The following is a 22,739-nucleotide window of genomic DNA, read 5'->3' on the forward strand; positions in this document are numbered from 1 at the left end:
CACGTCGAGTACTCCCCCGACTCGAAGACTTCCACCTGGCAAGAATCGCGGGGCCACCCCGACTCAACTCGCCGAGTCCCAAGAACAACTCGGCGAGCTCCAACTCGAACTCAGACACCTGACTCACCCTGACTCACCGAGTCATTCCCCCAACTCGACAAGTCCACTCACTAAGTGATTAACGGGAAACCTTCAAACTACTCGCCGAGTCCCAAGAACAACTCAGCGAGTTCATGCCATGCACAAACTAAAGACGACTTCTGAGGTTAGATTTGCTCCATCCAATCATAGATCTAGCCTCCCCAAGCATGATAATCACGTAAAGTTCGGACCTTGACACACAAACAACATCTATTTGCTCTTATATGATGTTTTAGCCCCATTTATCATGACCCATGGTCAAAACCCCCAATAATCTTCATACATCTTGAAGAGTAAAGCTCTCTAGACCTCAACGGATCCAGATCTAATGCCCCAACACACATAGGGACGGATTGGACCTCAAATCAAGTCAATAAAAGGGTCCACAAAACCCTAAATCCATATCATCAGCATAACAACAGAAGGGGAGCCGAGATATTACCTCTAAAGTGATGCTCTGAGCTCCAAAATCGCAGGATGTCCACCTCCCTTTCTTCCTCTTGGCTAAAACCTCCTTTTCCTTGCTAAACAAAGCTTCAAATGTTAACAATGGCCTCATCTCTCTCCCAAAACACTCAAGTGCTCTAGGGTTTCTCTCAAGGGACTGATAGATGCAAATGACGGCCATAAGGGCCTTTAAATAGGTCCCAAACCCAAGAAATTAGGGTTTCATTAAACATCGTGGACTCGCCGAGTCCACCCCTTGGACTCGCCGAGTCCAAACGCAAATCCGCGTGGACATCCGTGACCATACTCGGCGAGTTTATACGCCAACTCGCCGAGTCCCTCTCAATATCCAAAAATAAAAGAATAAAAATAATACCTGGGAACCCGGATGTTACAAATTGGCTGAGAAGAGAGATGGGGAAGATGATGAGGCATATTACATGCAAAAGCTGGAAGAGATCAAGAACAAGAAGACAACTAACGGCACAAAAGGTACGATGAATGCTTTAGTTGTGTAGGAAAAGGATGATGAAGACGAGTTCGGTGGCGTGGAAATGTGGTCAACTCACTCTGAGGATGAAGAAGTAAGAAAGCCCACTCATGGAAGGGCTTATGTGGCAAAGGAAGTAGGTTCGGCTGGGAAGTGCTTGATGGTCACTGCTGGATCATCAACCGAAAGTGCAGATAAAGAACCGAACCTGAGTGAAGACAAATGCTTCGCGGCAAAGCCTGTCATTGAGCAGATCAACGACTGCGATCGATAGATCAAAAAGGTACAAACCATCCTCGAATCACTTAAAATTCCATTAACAAATTATGAAGAAGAATTAAATGAATTAAAATTTAAATTCTCTAACTTAAGTGGTAGTCTAATGCAAAATCGCTTAGCGAATTCTAACCTAACTGACCAACTCAGCAGGGTGTCTTCAAAGAGTGGGGAGATAAGGATGTGGATCGAGTTGAAGGAGGCGGAGTTAGTTAAAGCTAGGGACGAAAGTTTTTATTTTCAAAAAGACAATTTGAAAATTTTGAAACAGAGAAATGTTTTTTTGTTTAATTGCTAAGCGTTTATACACTAATATAGCTCAATTGCATTTAAACTGTGAGATAGGAAAGAAAATCCATAAGATGATTTTGCCTTTTCTTGAATTCAAGGAAGATGAAGTAATAGCAGAATGCGAATCAGTAGTATCATCAGAAGAGACGTCCATGTCATACAAAATTGGTCTGGACAAAATAGAAACCTTCATAGATTCAAAGAACACAAATGCATGTTTTAAAGACATTTCAGATGAAAATGACAAATTGAAAAATCAAATCGAACACTATTCACTCATTTGATCAATCCAATGCCAAACTAACCTCTGAAAGTAAAATAGACTTAGACAACGCATCTGAATTTGATGAGATGAGTGAGATATCTGTAGAAGATGTAGTTGATTGCTCTTAGTTTACAAAGAGTGAAACTGAGAATGATAAACCATTAATCTCAGAAGATTCGGTTGAATTTGCTTGTCTAGCAAAGGATAAGGAAAAGAAGCTTAAAGAAAAAGTTGTGGTTTATCAAAAGGTTCGAACCGTGCCAAATCAAGTGTATGCAACTGAAGGAGTTACTCATAGACAAACAGAATAACTAAGAGTCTTGGTAGAAAAAGATAATGAAGGAGGATGCAAAGAGTTCTTCTGGTCGGCTCCCATAGATAATGCAGACGAAACTGTATGCTTATCTGAGCCGACCTCCTGGAAAGTTAAAGGAAGATACGTTGCTGAACCCTTAAATAAACCCTTGAGTTCTGACAAACCAAGCACGAGTGGAACCCAGGACATTCCTATAGAACAGAGAGAAGAATCGAAAGCTCAAGTCAAAACAACCGAAACCCAAAGAGAGAAGCAAAAGGCAAGCTTCAATATGCACAAATCGCAGAGAGAACTAGCTGAGCAAAAACGCTTAAGAAATCAAAGATATGCTAAGAATTTAAATGAGCAAAAGAGTTACTGGAGTTCAAAAAATCCCAACTATGGTCCTCCAAAGAAGATTTTAGAGGACATAGGAAAAGAAAATTTAATAGACAAATTCAGCCCCAGTTCTTACTATTCCAAGTCTGAGAGCCGAAAATCCACTTTCGGTCCCCAATCCAGTTTCGGTCCTAAGTCAAGTTTCGTTCCTCCTAACAGATGCAAACCCAGTTTCGGTCCTCAATCTAGTTTAGGCTACAACAAACCTCAAAGCAAAGCAACCTTCAAAGGAAAAGAAAATCTAACTACTGATCCTAGGAGTCAAAAATTATCAAACAAACTAATCAATAAATTCAAATTTAAACTAGATAAAACAAAAATTAAGGTGTATACAATTAAAAGAAAAGATCAAACCACATTAGTAAAAAGAACATACTTGGTTGATATCTCTACTGCAATTCCTTTTTCTGTGAAAAACTCACAAGGACCCAAGAAACTTTGGGTTTGTAAATCTGCTTAAATTTGCAGGTAATGAGTGACGAGCAGTTCGACAAAGAATGGTACATAGACAGTGGCTGCTCGCGTCACATGACAGGGAGGAAGGAAGAACTTAGAGAATTTCGTTCGCTGAAAAACGGTGGTTGTGTGAAATATGGGAATAACTCTTTTGGAACAATCAAGGGATATGGCATGATAACAGATGGTGACTTCACGATTCGAAAAGTTTCTTACGTAAAAGGTTTGCAGCACAACCTCATTAGTATGTCACAATTAGTTGTGGGCACAAATTTGAAAGTTTCATTCGATGATGAGGGGTCAGAAATAATCGAAAAACAAACCAAGAAGGTTCTTTTGAAATCCGAACGTAAAGGAGAGATGTATACATTAAATCTCAATCCCATACGAGGAAAATCGGCGATATGCTTGCTAACAAAGGCAAATACAGATGATAGCTGGTTGTGGCATAAACGACTATCGCACCTGAACTTTAAAGACATTAATAAGTTTGTGCTTGGTGATCATGTTTGTGGACTTCCTCTTCTCAAATTTCATAAGGACCATCTGTGTGCAGCATGTGAAATGAGGAAACAAAGCAGAAAGAGCCACCCTATACGAGTCAATACAAAGATAGTTGAAGCTCTTGAACTCTTGCATATCGACTTATGTGGACCTTCAACTATTGAAAGCTTTGTTGGAAGTAAGTATATTCTTGTAATTGTAGATGACTTTTCACGCTTCATCTGGGTTTTATTTCTTACACAGAAATCAGATGCAACTCCCAAGCTGAAAACATTCATTAAGAAAATAGAAGTACAACCGAGGAAAACAGTGAGGAATATCAGAAGCGACAATGGTCTGGAATTCAAGAATAAAGATTTTGATAGCTTTCTGGCTGATAAGGGAATAACTCATAACTTTTCGGCACCTTATACACCACAACATAATGGTATTGTTGAAAGATGAAACCGTTCGTTGTGTGAAGCTGCCAGAACCATGCTAAGTTTTGCTTTACTTCCATTATACTTCTGGGCTGATGCTATTGCTACTGCGTGCTATACTCAAAATCGGTCCCTATTGAACAAGAGATTCTTAGTTACACCATATGAGATCCTGAACAACAGAAAGCCGAATGTCAAGTTCTTCCATATTTTTGGTTCAAGATGTTTCGTTTTTAACTTGAAAGAGAACCAAAATAAGTTTGATGTCAAAGCCGATGAAGGAATTTTTCTGGGATACTCACTAACGTCGAAAGCGTACAGAGTATTAAACAAACGCTCAAAACGAATTGAAGAAACTTACTATGTCACCTTCGACGACAGCTACATAAAGAAGGTTCAAAGAAAAGAAAGTGATCTGGGAGACAATTTTCCTAAATCAGGACAAGTCTCGGTTCCTATAGCCAACTTGTTTGAAGAGTACATGTGACTGTTTGATGAACCAGAAAAGGCAGTAACCTCAAAAGCAAAAGCCATAGATAACAAAGTTGAAAATCTTCAGAAACTCATAGATGAAGCTGCTAAAGAGATGGAAAATGAACCTCTAACTGCTAAGAGTAATCCATTATTACACGGGGAAAGTTCAACTCCAACAGAAACAAACAAAGCATCTTTCGAGGTGGAGGATTCAGTTTCGTCTCCATCTCTTAAAGGCTCAGAAAAAGAGGAAAGTTCGGCTCCAAGTCCACCTATTGGTAGTACAACCGAGGGGGAGAACTCTACTCCCATAGTGAATGCAATCTTGAGTGAAGACACAGGTAATACTTCACCAGTCGAGGGGGAGAAAGAGACCAAAAGCACAACTGATGAAGGTGAATGTGATTTCTCTAAAGCTGAAGTAGAAGTGAATGCCGAATTGGATCCAGTATATGATCCAAATTATCCTCCATTGGTGAAATGGACCAGAGACCATCCCAAGGAACAAATAATTGGTGAAACATCTGAAAACGTTCTCACTCGGTCTCAAATAAAGGCGAAACAAACTTCATTATTCTCTAAAGTTGAATTTTGTATGTTTAATTCATTTGTTTCAAAGATCGAACCAAAAACAGTAAATGCTGCCCTTGATCATTCAGATTGGGTCCAGGAAATGCAAGATGAACTTGATGAGTTTGAACAAAACCGAGTTTGGAGGTTGATACCTACACCAAAGGATGCCTCTGTAGTTGGATTGAAGTGGGTTTTTAGAAATAAGCTAGATAAAGAAGGGAATGTTATTCACAATAAGGCTCGGTTGGTTGTGAAAGGATATTGTCAAGAAGAAGGGATAGATTACGAAGAAACCTTCGCTCTGGTAGCTAGGTTGGAATGAGTAAGGATCTTCTTGGCATATGCAGCTCATAAAAATTTCGAAGTTTTCCAAATGGATGTCAAATGTGCCTTCTTGAATGGAGAATTAGAAGAAACAGTCTATGTGCTAGATAAAACCTTAACTAGAAATTCCCTGATCATTGCTATGTGCTAGATAAAGCAGTGTATAGATTAAAGCAAGCACCGAGAGCCTGGTATGAAACCTTAACTCGTTTTCTAAATATGTCAAAATTTAAGCAAGGTTCGGTCGAACCTACCTTCTTTCGAAAAAAAGAAGGAGAACATCTAATGATTGTTCAAATTTATGTTGATGATATCATCTTCGGCTCTACGAATCCTAGCTTAACAGCTGAATTCAGAAAGTTGATGGAGACTAAATTTGAAATGAGCGCAATGGGTCCAATTAATTTCTTTCTTGGTTTAAACATTAGACAGGGACCAGAAGGTATATTCATCAACCAGGAGGCTTATACAAAAACCTTACTAACAAAATTCGGTATGACGGGCGACTCAAAAGTAAAGATTCCACTGGCATTTGGAACTAAACTTACACCATCTCTGGAAAAACCCGCTGTTGACACAACAAAATATCGTCAAATGATAGGTTCACTTATGTATTTAATGGCTAGTAGACCAGACATTATGTTTTCTGTGTGTTATTGTGCCAGGTTTCAAGCTAATCCAAGAGAACCTCACATGGTTCCTGTGAAGAACATTTTTCGCTACCTAAAGCGAACCTCTTCTCTCGGTCTCTGGTACCCTGCAAGATCTGGATTCTTCATTCAATCTTATTCTGATGCTGATCTAGGAGGATGTGGACTGGACAGAAAGAGCACCACAGGTGGATGCCAATTTCTTGATGGAAAACTTTTCAGTTGGCAGTCCAAGAAGCAAACGTGTGTGTCATTATCTACAACCGAAGCTGAGTATATTGTTGCAGCCTCTTGCACTTCTCAAGTAATCTGGATTCAAAGTCAACTGAGAGACTATGGGCTAAGCATGAAGAAGATACATCTTTATTGTGACTCAGAAAGTGCGATAAGGATCTGTCACAATCCGGTGCAACGTTCAAAGACTAAGCATATTGCACTTCGATACCACTTTATTAAAGATCATGTTGAAGATGGGAACGTAGAAGTACATTTTGTTAGATCTGGTGATCAACTGGCCAACATATTCACTAAGGCATTACCGGAAGCACTCTTTAACAGAATCTTACAAGGCCTAGGTATGATGGAAGCAGAGTCGGTATTGAATCCTTAATCCTCTCACTAAAAATTAGACAAGCGAAATGGAGCGACCACTCGGTCTATTTCGGCTCCTTAAATTTTGGGAACCGAAATACACCGACCACTCGGTCTATTTCGGCTCCTCAATTTTTTGAGAACCGAAATGATCCGACCGCTCGGTCTATTTCACTTCATTTAACTAAGATAAGGTTTTGGCTGTAAATTGTTTACGTTTCTTTTTCTGTTTTTGTTCTTTTTCAGAAAACCTCAAAAATCCAAAAATAGTTTCTTTTTCTGTTTTTATTGTTTTTCAGAAAACCTCAAAAATCCAAAAATATTTTATTTTTCTGTTTTTATTCTTTTTCAGAAAACTTCAAAAAAAAAACCAAAAACATTTTCTTTTTCTGTTTTTATTCTTTTTTTCAGAAAAATTTAAAAACTCAAAAAAAAATTCTGTGTGTGGTATATTTGTTTGTTTTTGTCTTATTTCGGTCTCAAGGATACACGAAGAACAGAAAATGGAGCTGGTACAGGTATTATGTGTATTTTCTGAACTAGTTAAGGGTCCTTAGAAGCATGCTGCTGCATGTTGACTCAAGCCTCTACGACCTAGAGCAAGGCCTTAATGATTCGATCCAACCTATCGTTTCTTCCCAAATAAGCAATTCTTATTTACTCGGTCTAGAGCTACCTTACTCTTCTCACATGAGTTAAGAGTTTCTCTGCTTTTTCCTCTTATAGAGCAAAAGGTGCCTTCATTTCTTTCACCATCCTCAACCCATTCTCCATCTACTATGGGTTCACTATTGTAACCCTTGAGACTCTCGGTTTTTACCACCGAGTTTTATGGTTGCACAACATCTGTGTTTATGATCTTAGATACGTATACCACGTACTGAGTGAAACCCAAAATTCAACACCCATAATGAATTAACGGTGAATTTCTATATTCAAGCTCTTACTTGGTACCGAATGAAATCTTTTTTTTTTGCGAGGTCTTTTATGAATATGTCTAATACCGAGACTATTCTTCCCATAATAATCCAATTTTATTTTTTTTTCAGATTTCTATACATTCTTTTGTCATCACAAACTACCACCTGCCTACTTGTTCAACAGACCACATCGTTCTCACAAGTACTTCTTCCGACCCTCGGTCTTATTTTAAGTATTGATGTTCAGTTGAAGTTAAGCCACCATAAGCCTATGTCATGAAAAGAAACCTTTCAATGTTTATTAACAAACACTTGATCGTATTCTCGGGAATCCATACAAGCACTTTGAGTCTCTCTTGACTTCGAAGGAAGCGATTCTTGCCCGGAATCCTCTGTTTTTCGTCCGATATTCAGACATCACTCACAAGCCATACACATTTGATTTATTACTTTATCTTTTGTCACTCTAATGCACGAAATTTTTTAATTTTCCCCATTCTATTGATGATATGTTTGAGTATGTTTGTCATCTAGTGAATCAAGGGCAATTCAGGTTCCGATGGTACATTCTAATTCAAATGCAGATTGCTGAAATCTTTTTGGGCGCGTGAATTTGAACGGTCGCTATACGCACGTATGCTGATGCCTACCTAGGAACATCCAACATGTCAAATCGCGCTTTTTCAGGTTACTTTTTAGAAGATAACGTCACAATCGTCACGATTTTCTCTCTCCTACCAACGGTATATAAAGGGATTGCATGATTCTTTGTCTTCTACCACTTCAAAGAATTCTAAACTGTAACGGCGATTTACAATGTTCATCTTCTTCCTTTGATCAACAATGGTGACTTCTTCTTCTGCACAATATCAAACTGCTTCATCTACTTTTCTTACCATCAAGCCTAATCAAATATGATTATTAAACTAACTCCTTTCATGTATGATTCCTACATGTTGTACGTTGTGGAATGTTTGAAGTATTCCCCGCTAGTGGTTGCCCCAACCCAGTTTGAGGCTGTTCCAATGTCATTGTTATCTCAAGTTTACTCTTCTACATCATATGACAAGAACAAGGAACGAATCTATTTTCAAATCCACAAAGGGAGGTTTTGTTTGCTGCTTCATCTCGCAGTTGATTCTTCGGTGGTTTCTCCTGATTTTATCACCGCCGCACAACTCTTCTCAATGATGTATGAGATGGGCTACACTGATGTCTTGACAACCATTGCCAAATTTAAGAAGTCTTGTCTACCATCTTAGTGGAATGGTCTTCTCACCTTGCTGATAAAAGGCTTGACAGAACGAAGTGTTGGATCCGATGGCACTAGCAAGGGGTTTCTGTCCATTCTCTACGGTTTGTATAATGGGTTGAACCTGGACTATGGTTCATTCATATGGTCTTAGGTTGTGCAAAGTTTGAACAAATCCACTTGTCATTCCGAAATCTCTTGTGGACTCTTTTGGACCATTATTACTCAAAGATCCATTGACACTTTGGAAATTCCGGTGATGAAGGATGCTCTAATTGCGTCAATTGCAACCTTCCATATGAAGAAGATCATCACCTCTGACCCAGTCAAGTTTCATCACAATGGTTCGATTCCAGAGTCAATGTACCGAAGTGTTACCCCACACAGTAAGGTGATGGCCGACTATAGCAAGATTCATCCCACAAAGTCGGGAGTTCTAACTACCGAACAACAAGCTGCTTTAGATGCTCTTGACAAGCTGAGTAACCGAGGCAAACGGGTGATTACTAAGAAGGAGACAACAGAGCATAAACCCTCTAATCCTTCCAAAAGCAAGAAGCGAAAGTCAGATACCGAAAGTTCTTCTAAGCCAATGAAGATCAAACGAATGGCACGAAAACCTAAGGGTCCATCTACTTCACAATCTGACAACGAAGATGATGAAGAAGCCGCATCTCCACATGTGTCTCCAAGAGGTGATACTCCACCTAGATCTCCTTCCCCAACTCAAGAAGTTAACATTCCAACTCCACCACCATCACGAAAACAATCCCCTCCTAAACCCGAAGATGTTAAAATTCCAACTCCACCCCCTTCACCAAAACAAACAACCCCACCACCGAAACAGCCAACTCCAACACCGACACCGAAAGTTCCAGTTTCGGTTATTCCCACTACTACAACCGAAACTTCTCTACCACCCCCACCTGTATCTTCTCTTTCTATTTCCACAACACCTTTCTCTACTCCAATCATTACCCCATTCACAACCACTACAATCCCTGAACAAACAGCAAGGGTCAACGTATCTAATACGGGGGCACCTACTGTATCCGACACCCCTGTCATCACTATACCTCCATCGCCAACCCAATCAACCGGTTCCGGTGCTACTCTTGGAGGCGACAATGATGAGTGTGTCTCCACATACTTTAGTCCCTATCGGTTACAATCTGATGAAGATACTGAAACTCCAATCAACCGCCAACACTTAGCCAGTATTCATGAAAAGTTGGATAAATTGCTTGCTGATACTCAAGCCTATGGAGGAGTTGTTCTTAAAGCTTTTGTGGAGACAGCTATACAGCAATATAAAAAAACTATAGATAAATCAACCGATGCCATCAAAGAATCGACTTCAGTTTGCCAGAAAGCTTCTGCTGGTGTGACTGAAGTTATTCGCACCACACATATCTTCTTAGATTCTTTGAAAGGTCATGCGGATACAAATGTTGCTACACTTCGTGAATCGGTTGCCTCTCTTTCTCAGTCTTTAAAGGAAGAACATAAGAAGTTTGAAGAAGTTCGTTCCTCGATACAAGTTGATAATGCCTCTCTCATTAGTTTGGTTTCCTCCAAACTGGACTCTCTACATGAAGATATTTCCAATGAGGGTGCACTAAAAGAAGAAATTGCAAGACAAGCCTCTACAATCGCAGTTCAGCTTGTGCAGCTTGCTCAGACAGAGAAGGAGATTTCATTGTTGAAAACCGAAAGAGCTGTCTTTCGTAGTTGTGCCAACGATGTTAAGGACATGTTGACCAACATACTTGGTGCTGATGATCCGATTCTGACTCTCACCATTCGCAATCATCTCCAACCAAACTTCTTCCCGCCCTTGCTACTCCAAAACAAGGAGGAGAGGAATCTCATAAATAAGCCATCACAAAAGAACTGAAGGATAATGTAGCTTCAGGTTCTGGCCTGAAAGAAAAACTGAAACAGATTGTACATGACAGCGATAGTGATACAAATGAGACTATTGCCGAGGATCTGCAAAGAAAGAAAAGGGATAAAGAGTTGGATGACAATTTGAAAAGTACAAAAGCGGCTGAGGAAACAGAGCAACGAAACAAAGAAACCAAAGATATCTTACAATGTAAGAAAGCTCTTTTTCCTGAATGGACTCGGGATGTGTTGATCAGTCAGGCAATTGAATCACCGAGTTTCTACTAGTTAGAACCGATTGCTTCGTTTGACTGCGACAATTCCAAAGACTCACAATGTGATATGTCGATTACAAGAAAGGCATTTACTTTTCATTGTTTTGATTCAACTATTGAGGTTCTGTTTCCAAGTCCAAAGGTTGACCGAGAGCTTATCGAATGGTATTTGAAATATGGTTAACCTCAATATCTGACATGGAGTGCACAAAATATTACAACTGTCAAGGTATTGAAGCCGACTCCATCTGGCAAGTTTGTGAACGTTCATTTCAAAGTTACACGAGGAACAACAAACTCTGTTTCATTGATATCGCTTGCTGACCTTCCCAATCTTAATCCACACGATTGGATTTTGCTTGTCAACATTCTGTTCAATAATTCCAAGGAGTATGAACCGATTATATAACATCTAAAAAGAATGTTGGGATTCTATATTCATGAAGTTGCAACAATGGATCAGGAGATAGCAAGCGTAATGAACAAGAAACCAACAATCAAGCCTACCCAAAAGCCATGTGATGTGAACAAGATGAAGATTGGGCAAATTGACTCAACTCACATAGCTGTGATGTTTACGAAGGGTGATGCTCATAAGTTCTTGTTTGCTTTTGTAGATAAACATCTGTTTTCTACTGATTGCTTGGAGCACATCATCAATTTGATACATCGATGCAAGCAGAACTCGGATGCTGATAAGAAAAATTTTACCGATATGCTTCGGTGGTATATCACCTATTGGTACCATTTGTTAGCTATCATACCGAGAGTGTTCAAGACGGTGAAGAAGCCCTCGGTTCCTAAATAGAATTGAAGTCTCGGTCCCAAAGACCCAAAGGGGGAGATTTTTGGGACTTATTGTGTTGCGTCTTAGGGCTTTTTGTATATATCCGGATTGGGCATGTCCATTCGTGATTATCTCTTAGGGTTAGACTATATATATGCATGCATGTATGCATTATGTTTTAGACGTCTTATTAATTTTGCTTGAGTTTTGTAACCCTAAACACCTCTACAGTCGAAGTTCTTAATCGAGCTCTTCTGAGGTGTTGAAGCATTAATCATTCAACGTATTCGAGCCATATTCTTGTTCACTTTACATTCTTTCTTGTTTGCGTACTTAGAATTAACCGATCATGATAGAACTTTGTTGAAGCCTTTTTAAGGTTAATAATTTTATGATTCCCTACGGTGCCTTTCCAGTAGAAGTTCTTAATCTAGCTCTGCTAAGGCATTGATTTTATATTAGGCATTTATTTTATATTTATGGTAGATATTTATTGTTCCCTATAAATAATCATTAGGTTTACTTTTGGTGCAAGCTTTTTACCGGATTAGGGTTTTCTCTGTACGTTCATCTCATAATCAATACAAGAAAAACCTTTATTAGATTACTTGCATATATTGGTGATTGATTCTTGATTGTTCTTGATATTTCTCATTCGTCATCTCAGATTTATTCTCAACAGTTATTTATCTGATGACTTGTATATACTACAATATGGTGGTGACGAGACGTGTTGCTTCTAGATCTGGATCAGGATCGGGGTCGGGAGACGGAGGGTTGGAGGTGCCGGTAGCACCTGAGCCCGTGGTACAGATAAGGACCAAGGAGTTGGATGCCAGGATCCGGGAGATTATGCACGACGAGATTGTTGCGACGTTCAGAGTGCAGCTGCCAGAGATGTTTGGGTCGATTAAGACTGCGATGGTTGAGTACTTTGACGAGCATAATGCAGCTCTAGCAGAGACAGCTGCCGCTGCAGCCACTTCGGCTGTAACTGTGACAGGGGTTGGAGGAGGAGCCAACAGGGCTTTCCAGTACCGGGACATCGATAATACGAAGCGCCCGACATTTGATGGTACACAGGATGTGATTAGGGCTATGAGGTGGTTATCTGACGTGGAGGGGTGTTTCTTCACGTATTCATGCCCTGCTGACCAGAATGTCAAGTGTGCCCTGAACCTGTTGAGGCTTGGGGCAAAGGAGTGGTGGAGGTTGACGACATGGTCGTATACTGATGATCAGCGAGCTGCTGTTACTTGGGAGCAGTTCCGGGATATGTTCCGCACCCGCTACGTTCCACGCGTTGAGCGGGAGTGGCTTGCTCAGGAGTTTTTGACATTGAGACAGGATGGGGAGTCTGTGATGGTGATTACCCGTATATTCACGGAGAGGGAGATGTTTTGCCCAGAGTTTGCTTCAGAGCCGTCTCAGAATACTCGTTATCTAAGTATGCTCAAGACTGATATTCGGCAGTTTGTGTCTACACAGCGTTTTGATACCCTCTTGGATCTTCAGGAAGTCGCGAGGTGGCGTGAGTTGGAGATAGAGCTGCAGTTGAAGGAGCAGTGTCAGGCATCGGCACAGTCTCATCCGGCGCCTAAGCGGTCTAAGACCGTTGATACTCGGACTGGGAGTCAGCAGATCCGCACTTGTGGAAATTGTGGCAGGGTCATTCGGGAGTTTGTCGAGCAGGAGGTGGGTGCCACAAATGTGGAAAGGATGGGCACTATGCCAGGGACTACCACCAGTCCGCCCCTCCAGCCGATATGAGGATTTGTTACCATTGTAATCAGGTTGGTCATGTGAAGACCAACTGTCCGCAGCTCGCCGCCAAGCCGGTGCAGGGTCCCGCGTCAGCTACTGGGAGGATTGAAGATAGGAGGCCAGTCAAGGTGGAGCCTCCAAAGGCTTAGGGTCGCGCCTTCCAGCTCACGGCTGAGGAAGCCAAGGCGGCACCGGATGTGGTTGTTGGTACGTTTCTGTTTTCTGTCTCAGTTATTGTTTTTGTGATATGCTTATTAGTTGTACCTGTGATTAGGTAGCTTTTAGTGAATTATTTTCCTGCTCTAGTATTATTTGACTCGGGGGCGAGTCGATCATTCGTATCTCGGGTTTTCAGTAGAGGGTTTAGTGTGCCGATAGAGGAGCTTGAGTGCCCATTGCGAGTCTCGATCGCCAACGAGCACGGGGTTTCTGTTTCTTCAGTCTACCAGGGATGCGAGTTGGAGATTTTCGAGGTGCCCTTCTCGATAAATTTGATTCCTATTCCCATGGGGGAAGTGTGCGTGATCGTAGGGATGGATTGACTCAGTCGATTTGGCGCCATGATCGATTGTGAGGGGCAGTGAGTGGTAGATCGAACCCCAAGTGGGGGAGAACTAGTGGTTTATAGCGAGGGCACCAGGATGGGATCAGGGTATTGTTTGGCGGCCAGGGCTCGGCAGTATATACAGCATGGGTGTGCCGGTTATTTAGCATACGTGGTGGATACGCGGGATAGGGATCAACCCTCAGTTTTGGAGGTCCCTGTGGTTAGAGAGTTTGCTGATGTGTTTCCGGAGGAGTTACCCGGAGTGCCTCCGGAGAGGCAGGTTGAGTTCAGGATTGATCTAGTGTCGGGTGTGGCCCCTATCACTAAGGCGTCGTACCGACTGGCACCGCTAGAGATGCAGGAGTTGTCATCTCAGTTGTAGGAGCTGTTGGGTAAGCAGTTTATTCATCCAAGTAATTCACCCTGGGGATCATCGATCCTTTTCGTCAGGAAGAAGGATAGTTCGCACAGGATGTGCATTGACTATAGGGAGTTGAGTAAGTTAATGGTGAAGAACCGTTATCCACTCCCGAGGATAGATGATCTTTTCGATCAGCTGCAGGGTGAATCTTGGTTTTCCAAGATGGAATTGAGATCCGGATATCACCAGGTCAAGGTGAGGGAGGAAGACGTCGAGAAGACTGTGTTTCAGACTCGTTATGGTCATTACGAGTTCGTGGTGATGTCGTTTGGGCTCACCAACGCTCCGACAGTGTTTAAGGATTTGATGAATCGAGTCTGCAGACCGATGCTCGATCGCTCGGTCATTATGTTCATAGACAATATCTTGGTGTATTCCAAGATCCGAGAGCAGCACGAGGAGCATCTCAAGGAGCTGCTGGAGGTTCTGCGGAGAGAACGGATGTATTCCAAGTTCTCGAAGTGTGAGTTTTGGTTACGAGAGGTCCAGTTCCTCGGACATCTCGTTAACCAGGAGGGGATTTTGGTCCATCCGGTCAAGGTGGAGGCGGTTATGCAGTGGGAGAGTCCGAAATCTCCCTCGGACATCAGGAGTTTCTTGGGTTTAGCAGGGTACTACTGGAGATTTATTCGAGATTTCTCCAAGATTGCAGTACCCCTCACTCGTCTTACGAGGAAGGGGTGGATTTCCGGTGGGGCCCTGAGTAGCAGAGGGCGTTTGAGACCCTCCGACAGTGTTTATGTGAGGCGCCGATATTGACACTCCCCGTGGGAGTCGAGGATTTTGTTTTATTTTGTGATGTATCCATCTCAGGTTTGGGGGCAGTCCTCATGCAGAGGGGACGAGTGATAGCTTATGCATCACGGCAGCTGAAGTCGCATGAGACGAGATACCCTACGCATGATCTTCAGTTGGGAGCAGTGGTTTTCTCTCTTAGGATTTGGAGGATTATCTGTACAGGGTCCGTTGTACTATATATACGGATCATAAGAGTTTGAGGCACATCATGGATCAGCCGAACCTGAATATGAGGCAGCGCAGGTGGCTGGATGTGGTCAAGGACTATGATTGTGAGATCCTTTACCATCCTCGTAAAGCGAATGTGGTTGCGGATGCTTTGAGTCGCAATTCAGCTGGGTCTTCTACCCCAACAAGGTGTATGAGGATAGCGGTGGATTCCCCGCTTGTGAGCTCGATTAGGGATGCTCAGGTTGAGGGTGTGAGACCGGAGAACTGGAAGTTGGAGAGGATCAAGGGTGAGAGCGCCCGGTTTGTTCAAGATAGTTGCGGATTATTGACCTGATACAGTAGGGTATAGGTTCCAATGTCTGGAGGGGTTCGGTAGACAATGATGGAGGAGGCTCATAAATCTCATTTTTCTATTCATCCGGGGCCACCAAGATGTATCGTGATTTGAGATTGAGTTATTGGTGGCCCGGAATGAAGCAAGAAATTGTTGGGTATGTTGAGAGGTGCTTGACTTGTAGGATGGTCAAGGCCAAGCATCAGAGGCCGCATGGTAAGCTGCAGCCTTTGGAGATTCCCATGTGGAAATGGGAGCAGATCATGATGGATTTCATTACGAAGTTACCGAGGACGGCGAAGGGGTTTGATGCTATATGCGTCATCGTGGATCGGTTGACCAAGAGTGCCCATTTCTTGTCCATACAGGAGAGTTCGTCGGCTGAGAAATTGGCCGACATGTATGTCATCGAGATTGTATCTCGCCATGGGGTTCCAGTTTCTATCGTTTCCAATCAGCATGTCAGGTTTACTTCCCATTTTTGGTAGAAGTTCCATGAGGAGCTGGGTATGCGACTGCATTTTAGTACAACATTCTGTCTGCAGACCGATGGGCAGAGTGAGCGGACCATCCAGACCCTCGAGGATATGTTGAGGGTGTGCGTCATTGACTTTGGTGGGAGTTGGGATTCCCACCAACTGCTTACAGATTTCGCCTACAAAAACAGCTATCATTCCAGTGTTGGTGCCCCGCCTTTCGAGCTATTGTATGGTCGGAAGTGTAGAACCCCAGTCTGCTGGGGTGAGATTGGGCACAGGGTGATGGGGCGGACAGAGGTAGTTCTGCAAACTACCGAAAAGATACAGTAGATTAGACAACATTTGCAGACCGCTCAGAGTCGGCATAAGAGTTATGCCGACAGACACTGATCTGAGTTGGAATTTCAGGTGGGTGACATGGTACTTTTGAAGATTTCACCTTGGAAGGGTGTGATTCGCTTCAGGAAGCAGGGAAAATTGGGTCCCCGTTATATTGGGCCATTTAGGATCATTGCCAGGGTTGGCAAGGTGGCTTCTATGCTCGAGCTTCATGAGGAGCTTATCCAGATCCACAGCACGTTCCATGTTTCGCAGTTGTGAAAGTGCATTATGGATCAGGAGGCAGTAGTATCATTGGATGACATTCAGGTCGATGAGCGCCTGAATTATGTGGAGAGGCCAGGGGCCATTTTGGAAAGGAAGAAGAAGATTCTTTTGAACAAGGAAATACCTTTGGTGAAGGTGCAGTGGGAACATCGGAGGGGATCCGAGTGGACATGGGAGCTGGAGGCGGAAATGGGCGAGCATTACTCGGCATTGTTTATTTCAAGGGACTTCGAGGGCGAAGTCTAGTTCAAGTGGGGGAGAAATGTAACGCCCCGATTCTCAGGTATTGTTTTAAAAAAGATTTCTTGGTTTAGGCCCTACTCGACGAGTTGGTTGCCCTACTCGTCAAGTAGCAGCGGGGGTGGGATCGCGAGTTAAGTGACCTACTCGACGAGTCCATATTGCGACTTGGCGAGTAGGAGCTAGCAGATGAAACTCTAAATCCCGAGGTTTTGCACCCTATTTAAAGGAACCTTAGCCTCCCTTGGGCCTCTTTACAGTTCTAGAGAGTCCTTGAGAACCCTAATACGTGTGTATGTGTGTGCCCATTGTGTGTTTGAAGCTTGAAAAGAGGATTTTTGGAAGGATAAGGCTTGGAGGAGAAGGAGATTGGAGCAAGTAGAGTGTGGGAATCAACACTTATCTCAGTTATCATCTTCTAGAGGTACCCAAATCGCCATTTTCCTTGTAGATCTCTTCTATTGGTTGAGTTTTAGGGTTTTTATGGAATATTGAGTTGGTAAGTTGAGCTATGGGCTAGATCTGAGGTTGTAACTTCAGATCTGGACCCTCCTTGGATTCTAGAAGCATAAAGTTAAAGTTTTGGTCATGATTGAGGTCCCTCTTGAGCATGAAACTCCATTAAGAACTTAAAATAGGCATTTAGAGCCTTTATAGCCATGCATGCACGTAAAGTTTGCAACTTTACGTGATAAGCATGCCATAGAAGCTTGGATCTGTGATTTGGAGCCGTTGCATCGCTTAAAACAACTCTGTATGGAAAAATGACTGAATGGACTCGACGAGTCACATGAAGATGGTTGTGAACTCTACGAGTTGGATGAACAACTCGGCAAGTCCGATGAAGATTAGCATCAGACTCAACAAGCTAAAGAACAACTCGGCGAGTCGGATGAGTTTTCTCCATGATATGTATACGTGTGTATCCGTCGAGTTTCAAGGAGGAAACTCGACGGGTGGCCTTAAAGTTTGATCAAGAATCGAAGGAACTCGACGAGTCACCCTGATGACTCGGCGAGTTGGAATGTGCTTCAAGGAACTCGGCGAGTAGCCGAGGGTACTCGGCGAGTTAAGGTCAACATGGACTGTTGACCTTGACTGAGGACTATGACTTTGACCAGGGGTTGACTAGTTGCTTTATGGAGTACCTTGTGAGGTTGATGACTTATGGGTATATTCGAACTATGGTAATTGGTGGTGGAGTCTTTGGCAAGTGATCCGAGAGTTGGGATTTATCTACCGAGTCGACATCTGCGAGGTGAGTTATCCTCACTATATCAAAAGGGTCTAAGGCACCAAGGCCGAACCTTTAGTTGTTATTGTTATGATATATATGGTTATGATCTGATAGATCGGAATTAGGATAGACAGTATGTTATGATTCTATGATCCTTAGGGATCGGTATGTTAGTGGCCTGCTAGGTCGATGCTTTAGCTATGTGAAATATCCATAAATTTTACACAATTTTAAAACTTTTTCAACCATAAATGATAAATGAAAGTCAAATAGTATTGTTTACAAAAACGTTTTCAAATCAACATCCATCAGAGTGTCCCAAAATCATAACATAAGGATGAGGAGCGGTACGGTCACGCCTTCGCCTTTCCATGATCTCCTGAAGTACCTGAAACAATAAACTGAAAACTGTAAGCCCGAGGGCTTAGTGAGCTACCCCCCCCCCCCCCCAAAAAAAATACCAATACCATACTGACAAAACCCTATCAATAACAATGTATCAATCAATCAACATACATAATGGCCATCGGCCTGACTGGACCGCCCTATTGGGCCTACAGTCTATCTGAATCTATCCCGAGCCTTCGGCATGGCTGGTCGGCCTCGTGGGCCTACAGTCTCCCCGGGCCGCTCATAGGGTATGTTGGCCTTCAGCACAAAGCACGACCGCCTCAACCCATCCAACAAGCAAATAACCATGTGCGCATAACTATCACATACTGGCATATACAACATCAAACATATCTATCACACTGATCATCAATCATAGAATTCTCTTGTAACTATACTAATCCTTACAGGTCATAAGAGCATAACATAATGTCTACCCTGATTCCGATCTAACAGATCATAACCACATGTAGCATACCTTAACATCAACAACTAAAGGGTCGGCCTTGGTGTCGTAGACCCTATCGATATAGTGAGGATAACTCACCTTGCAAATGTCGACTCGGAAGATACACTCAAACTCTCGAATCACCCGACACCGACTCCACCACCTATGATCATAGTACAATATACTCATAAGTCCTTAACCTTATAAGGTACCCCATAACCCACTAGCCAAACCCTGATCAAGGTCAAAGTCCTCAGTCAAGGTCAACTGTCCATGTTGACCTCGACTCTCCGAGTACCCTCGGCTACTCGTCAAGTTCCCTGAAGTACATTCCAACTCGCCGAGTCATCGGAGTGACTCGTCGAGTTCTTTCGATTCCCGATCAAACTTTAAGGCTACCCGTCGAGTTCCCTCCTTGCAACTTGACGGATACACAATCATACATATCCAAGAGAAAACTCATCTGACTCACCGAGTTGTTCTTCAGCTCGTCGAGTCTTATGACGATCTTCATCGGACTCACTGAGTTGTTCATCCAACTCGTCGAGTTCACGGCCATCTTCATGTGACTCACCGAGTCAACTTTGCGACTCGCCAAGTCCATTCAACCCTCTTTCCATACAGACTTGTTTTGATCCATGCAGTGGCTCCAAATCATAGATCCAAGCTTCTAGGACATGCTTATCACGTAAAGTTTCAAACTTTACGTGCATGCATGGCCTTAAAGGCTCCAAATTCCAAATCTAAGTTCTTAATGGGGTTCACGCCCAAGAGGGACCTCGATCACAACCAACACTGTCACTTTATGCTTCTAAAATCCAAGGAGGGTCCAGATCTGAAGTTACAACTTCAGATCTAGCCCATAGCTCATCATACCAACTTGAAAATCCATAAAAAAGCCCTAGAAACTCAACAAAAGGGAAAAAAGGAAGTAAGGATGGCACTTTTATACCTCCAAAGGATGCTAGCTGAGGTAAATCCTGTTTCCCACGCCTTCCTTGCTTCAATTCCTTTGCACTCTTAGCTTTCTTCCTCAAAGATTCTCTTTCCAAGCCTCAAACACCACACCAAAGCACCCACACACGTATAAGGACTCTCAGGACTCTCTAGAACTATAAAGAGGCCCAAGGGAGGCTAAGGTCCCTTTAAATAGGGGTGCAAACCCTGGGATTTAGGGTTTCATCTGCCAGCTCTTACTCGTCGAGTCCCAATATGGACTCGTTGAGTAGGTCACTTAACACGCGATCCCATCCCGCTACTACTCGTCGAGAAGATCTTAACCCAATAAATCTTATTTAAGCAATACCTGAGAATCGGGGCTTACACTATGAGAGATTGCTATGATTTATTATCATGAGATAGACATGTTTGATGCGTATGTATGCCAGTATATGTTAGTTATGTGTACATGATTAGTTGCTCGTTGATTTGGGTTGAGGCGGTCCTGCTTTGTGCTGAAGGCCAACATACCCTATGAGCGGTCCGGGGAGACTATACGCCCATGTGGCGGTCCCGGCATGCCGAAGGCTCTTTATACATTCAGTTAGACTGTAGGCCCTGTAGGGCGGTCCAGTCAGCCAGATGGCCCAGTATACATGTTGATTGATTGTTGTTGTTTTGGTATTTCAGTGTGGTATTGGTATTTTGGGGGTAGCTCACTAAGCCCTTGTGCTTACAGTTTTTAGTTATTATTTTAGGTACTTCAGGAGATCGTGGCAAGGCGAAGGCGTGACCGTACCGCTCCTCATCCTTATGATTTGTTGTTGGGATACTCTGATGAATAATGATTTGAAAACAATTTGTAAACAAACACTATTTGGGTTTTAATTATGATTGGAAAAGTTTAAATTTGGCGTAAAATTTATAGACGTGACACTATCGAGGTGCAACGGCTAGTGAGGGAGTTTCATGAGCTCCATCAAACCACCGAGACTGTGGCAGAGATCACCACCATGTTTCGGGAACGAGCATTGTTGATCCCACAGTATGCTACTAACGAGGATAAGAGGCGGACGAGGTATCATTCCATGATAAGGGATGATATCCGGGAGTTTGTGAGTTTTATAGGGTGCAAAACCCTGGAAGAGATGGTGGAGAAGGCCCGTAAGCGGGAGATGGAGTTGGAATTGTGCACCAAGTGGAAGCCTGAGTAGGCACAGACAACAGTAGGTCAGGCTAAAATGCCTAAGACCTCGGATTCTTCCAGTAAGGGCCAACAGGGTCGTGGCCGGTGCGCCAAGTGCGGTAAACCGCATAGTGGGGCTTGTCGAGCGGCAGGCTCGAAATGCTATGCATGTGGCTAGTCGGGCCACGTGATCAGGGATTTCCCTCAGAAAGGCTTGATTTGTTTTTGAAGGGTTTTGAGCATTCTAACACTCCTTAGGTGTACATGAAACCCTAGAAACCTTGGATCTATGTTTTACTAAAATACATTCAAATTTGATTTTCTAAGGTTCTTTACTTAACTAGCATGGCATGGGGATCTTTGAAACATCATAGCTAGTAGAAGAACATACCTTTTTGTTGTTTGGATTCCTTGAGAACCTTGTGAGCCTAGCACCTCAAGTGTGATGCCTCAGATGTCTCACACAACACCACAACACTTGGAATAACCTTGAGAGAAGTTCAATAACACTCAAAATTCGGCTAGCCATTTTGTACTTGCTTGTAGTGCCGATTTTGCTAGTCATGAGGTCTTTATATAGTTGTGTCACAAGTAGGGTTACACCATGTAAACCATAATTGTCATGGCTTTCCATATTCCATGATCCATGGGTTTATAACCTCCATGGACTATCCATGGAGCACCTTATGGGTTTAGCCCAATTCATATAAACCATGGATCATTAGCCTACTATACAAGAATAGATGATTTACACAATCAACCCCATATATTTAATTAGACTCTTTTTGATCACTTAATTAATTCCAAATTAATTCTTTGATCAATACTAATTAAATAATATTATTAGTATATTAGAACTTATAATATATTAATAAACCTTAAGTGTCCTTTCTCTCATTTAGTCTATCCAAGTGTTGCAATGCCATGCAACCCAAATGGACCATGCCAACCAGGTCAAGTACATTCCAAAAATAGTTATGAACTTAGACACCTAATCCAACAGTTTTCACTGCAACCAGACTTGCCACAAACAGGCCGATTGTCCCAGGTTGCAGGGAGGGGGGAGCAGTGGCGATTTATGCACCCGTCACCATGAGGATTACAGATGGCCGCCCTGCTAAGGCGGATGCTCCAACAGTGAAGAGTCGCGCATTTCAATTGACTACCGACGAGACTCGGGCAGCGCCAGATGTTGTGGCTGGTATGTATTTTATCTTCCTGCTCTATATTTATTTGCATTGCTTATGTGTGTATTGTGCTTATGTATCGGGACCTTTTTGGTCAACGGTATGTCTGCTCACGTTTTGTTCGATTCGGGAGCTACCCAATCGTTTGTATCTCTTGCACTTAGCAAGAAGTTTCAGGATGCGTCGGGGACTTTGGATTCCCCGCTTGAGGTTGAGATTGCAGATGATCGCACCGCGAATGTTGCAAGGGTGTATCGGGACTGTGTCCTTAATGTG

At 42.7% G+C, this 22,739-nt stretch overlaps 1 protein-coding gene across 1 annotated transcript; it reads left to right on the top strand.

The window, feature by feature from the left end:
* The first annotated feature begins 3,132 nt into the window (after nucleotides 1-3,132).
* LOC145096206 (uncharacterized) lies at nucleotides 3,133-8,777 on the top strand. Its single transcript, XM_079033967.1, has 5 exons — nucleotides 3,133-3,283; nucleotides 3,341-3,991; nucleotides 4,487-5,273; nucleotides 7,645-7,717; nucleotides 8,496-8,777. The coding sequence occupies exons 1-5, from the start codon at nucleotides 3,133-3,135 to the stop codon at nucleotides 8,775-8,777; spliced, it is 1,944 nt and encodes a 647-aa protein (XP_078890093.1).
* Nucleotides 8,778-22,739: the final 13,962 nt, after the last annotated feature.

Source organism: Lactuca serriola, chromosome 3 (assembly GCF_051521515.1).
Source record: "Lactuca serriola cultivar US96UC23 chromosome 3, Lser_US96UC23_V15, whole genome shotgun sequence".
NCBI classification, from domain to species: Eukaryota; Viridiplantae; Streptophyta; class Magnoliopsida; order Asterales; family Asteraceae; genus Lactuca; species Lactuca serriola.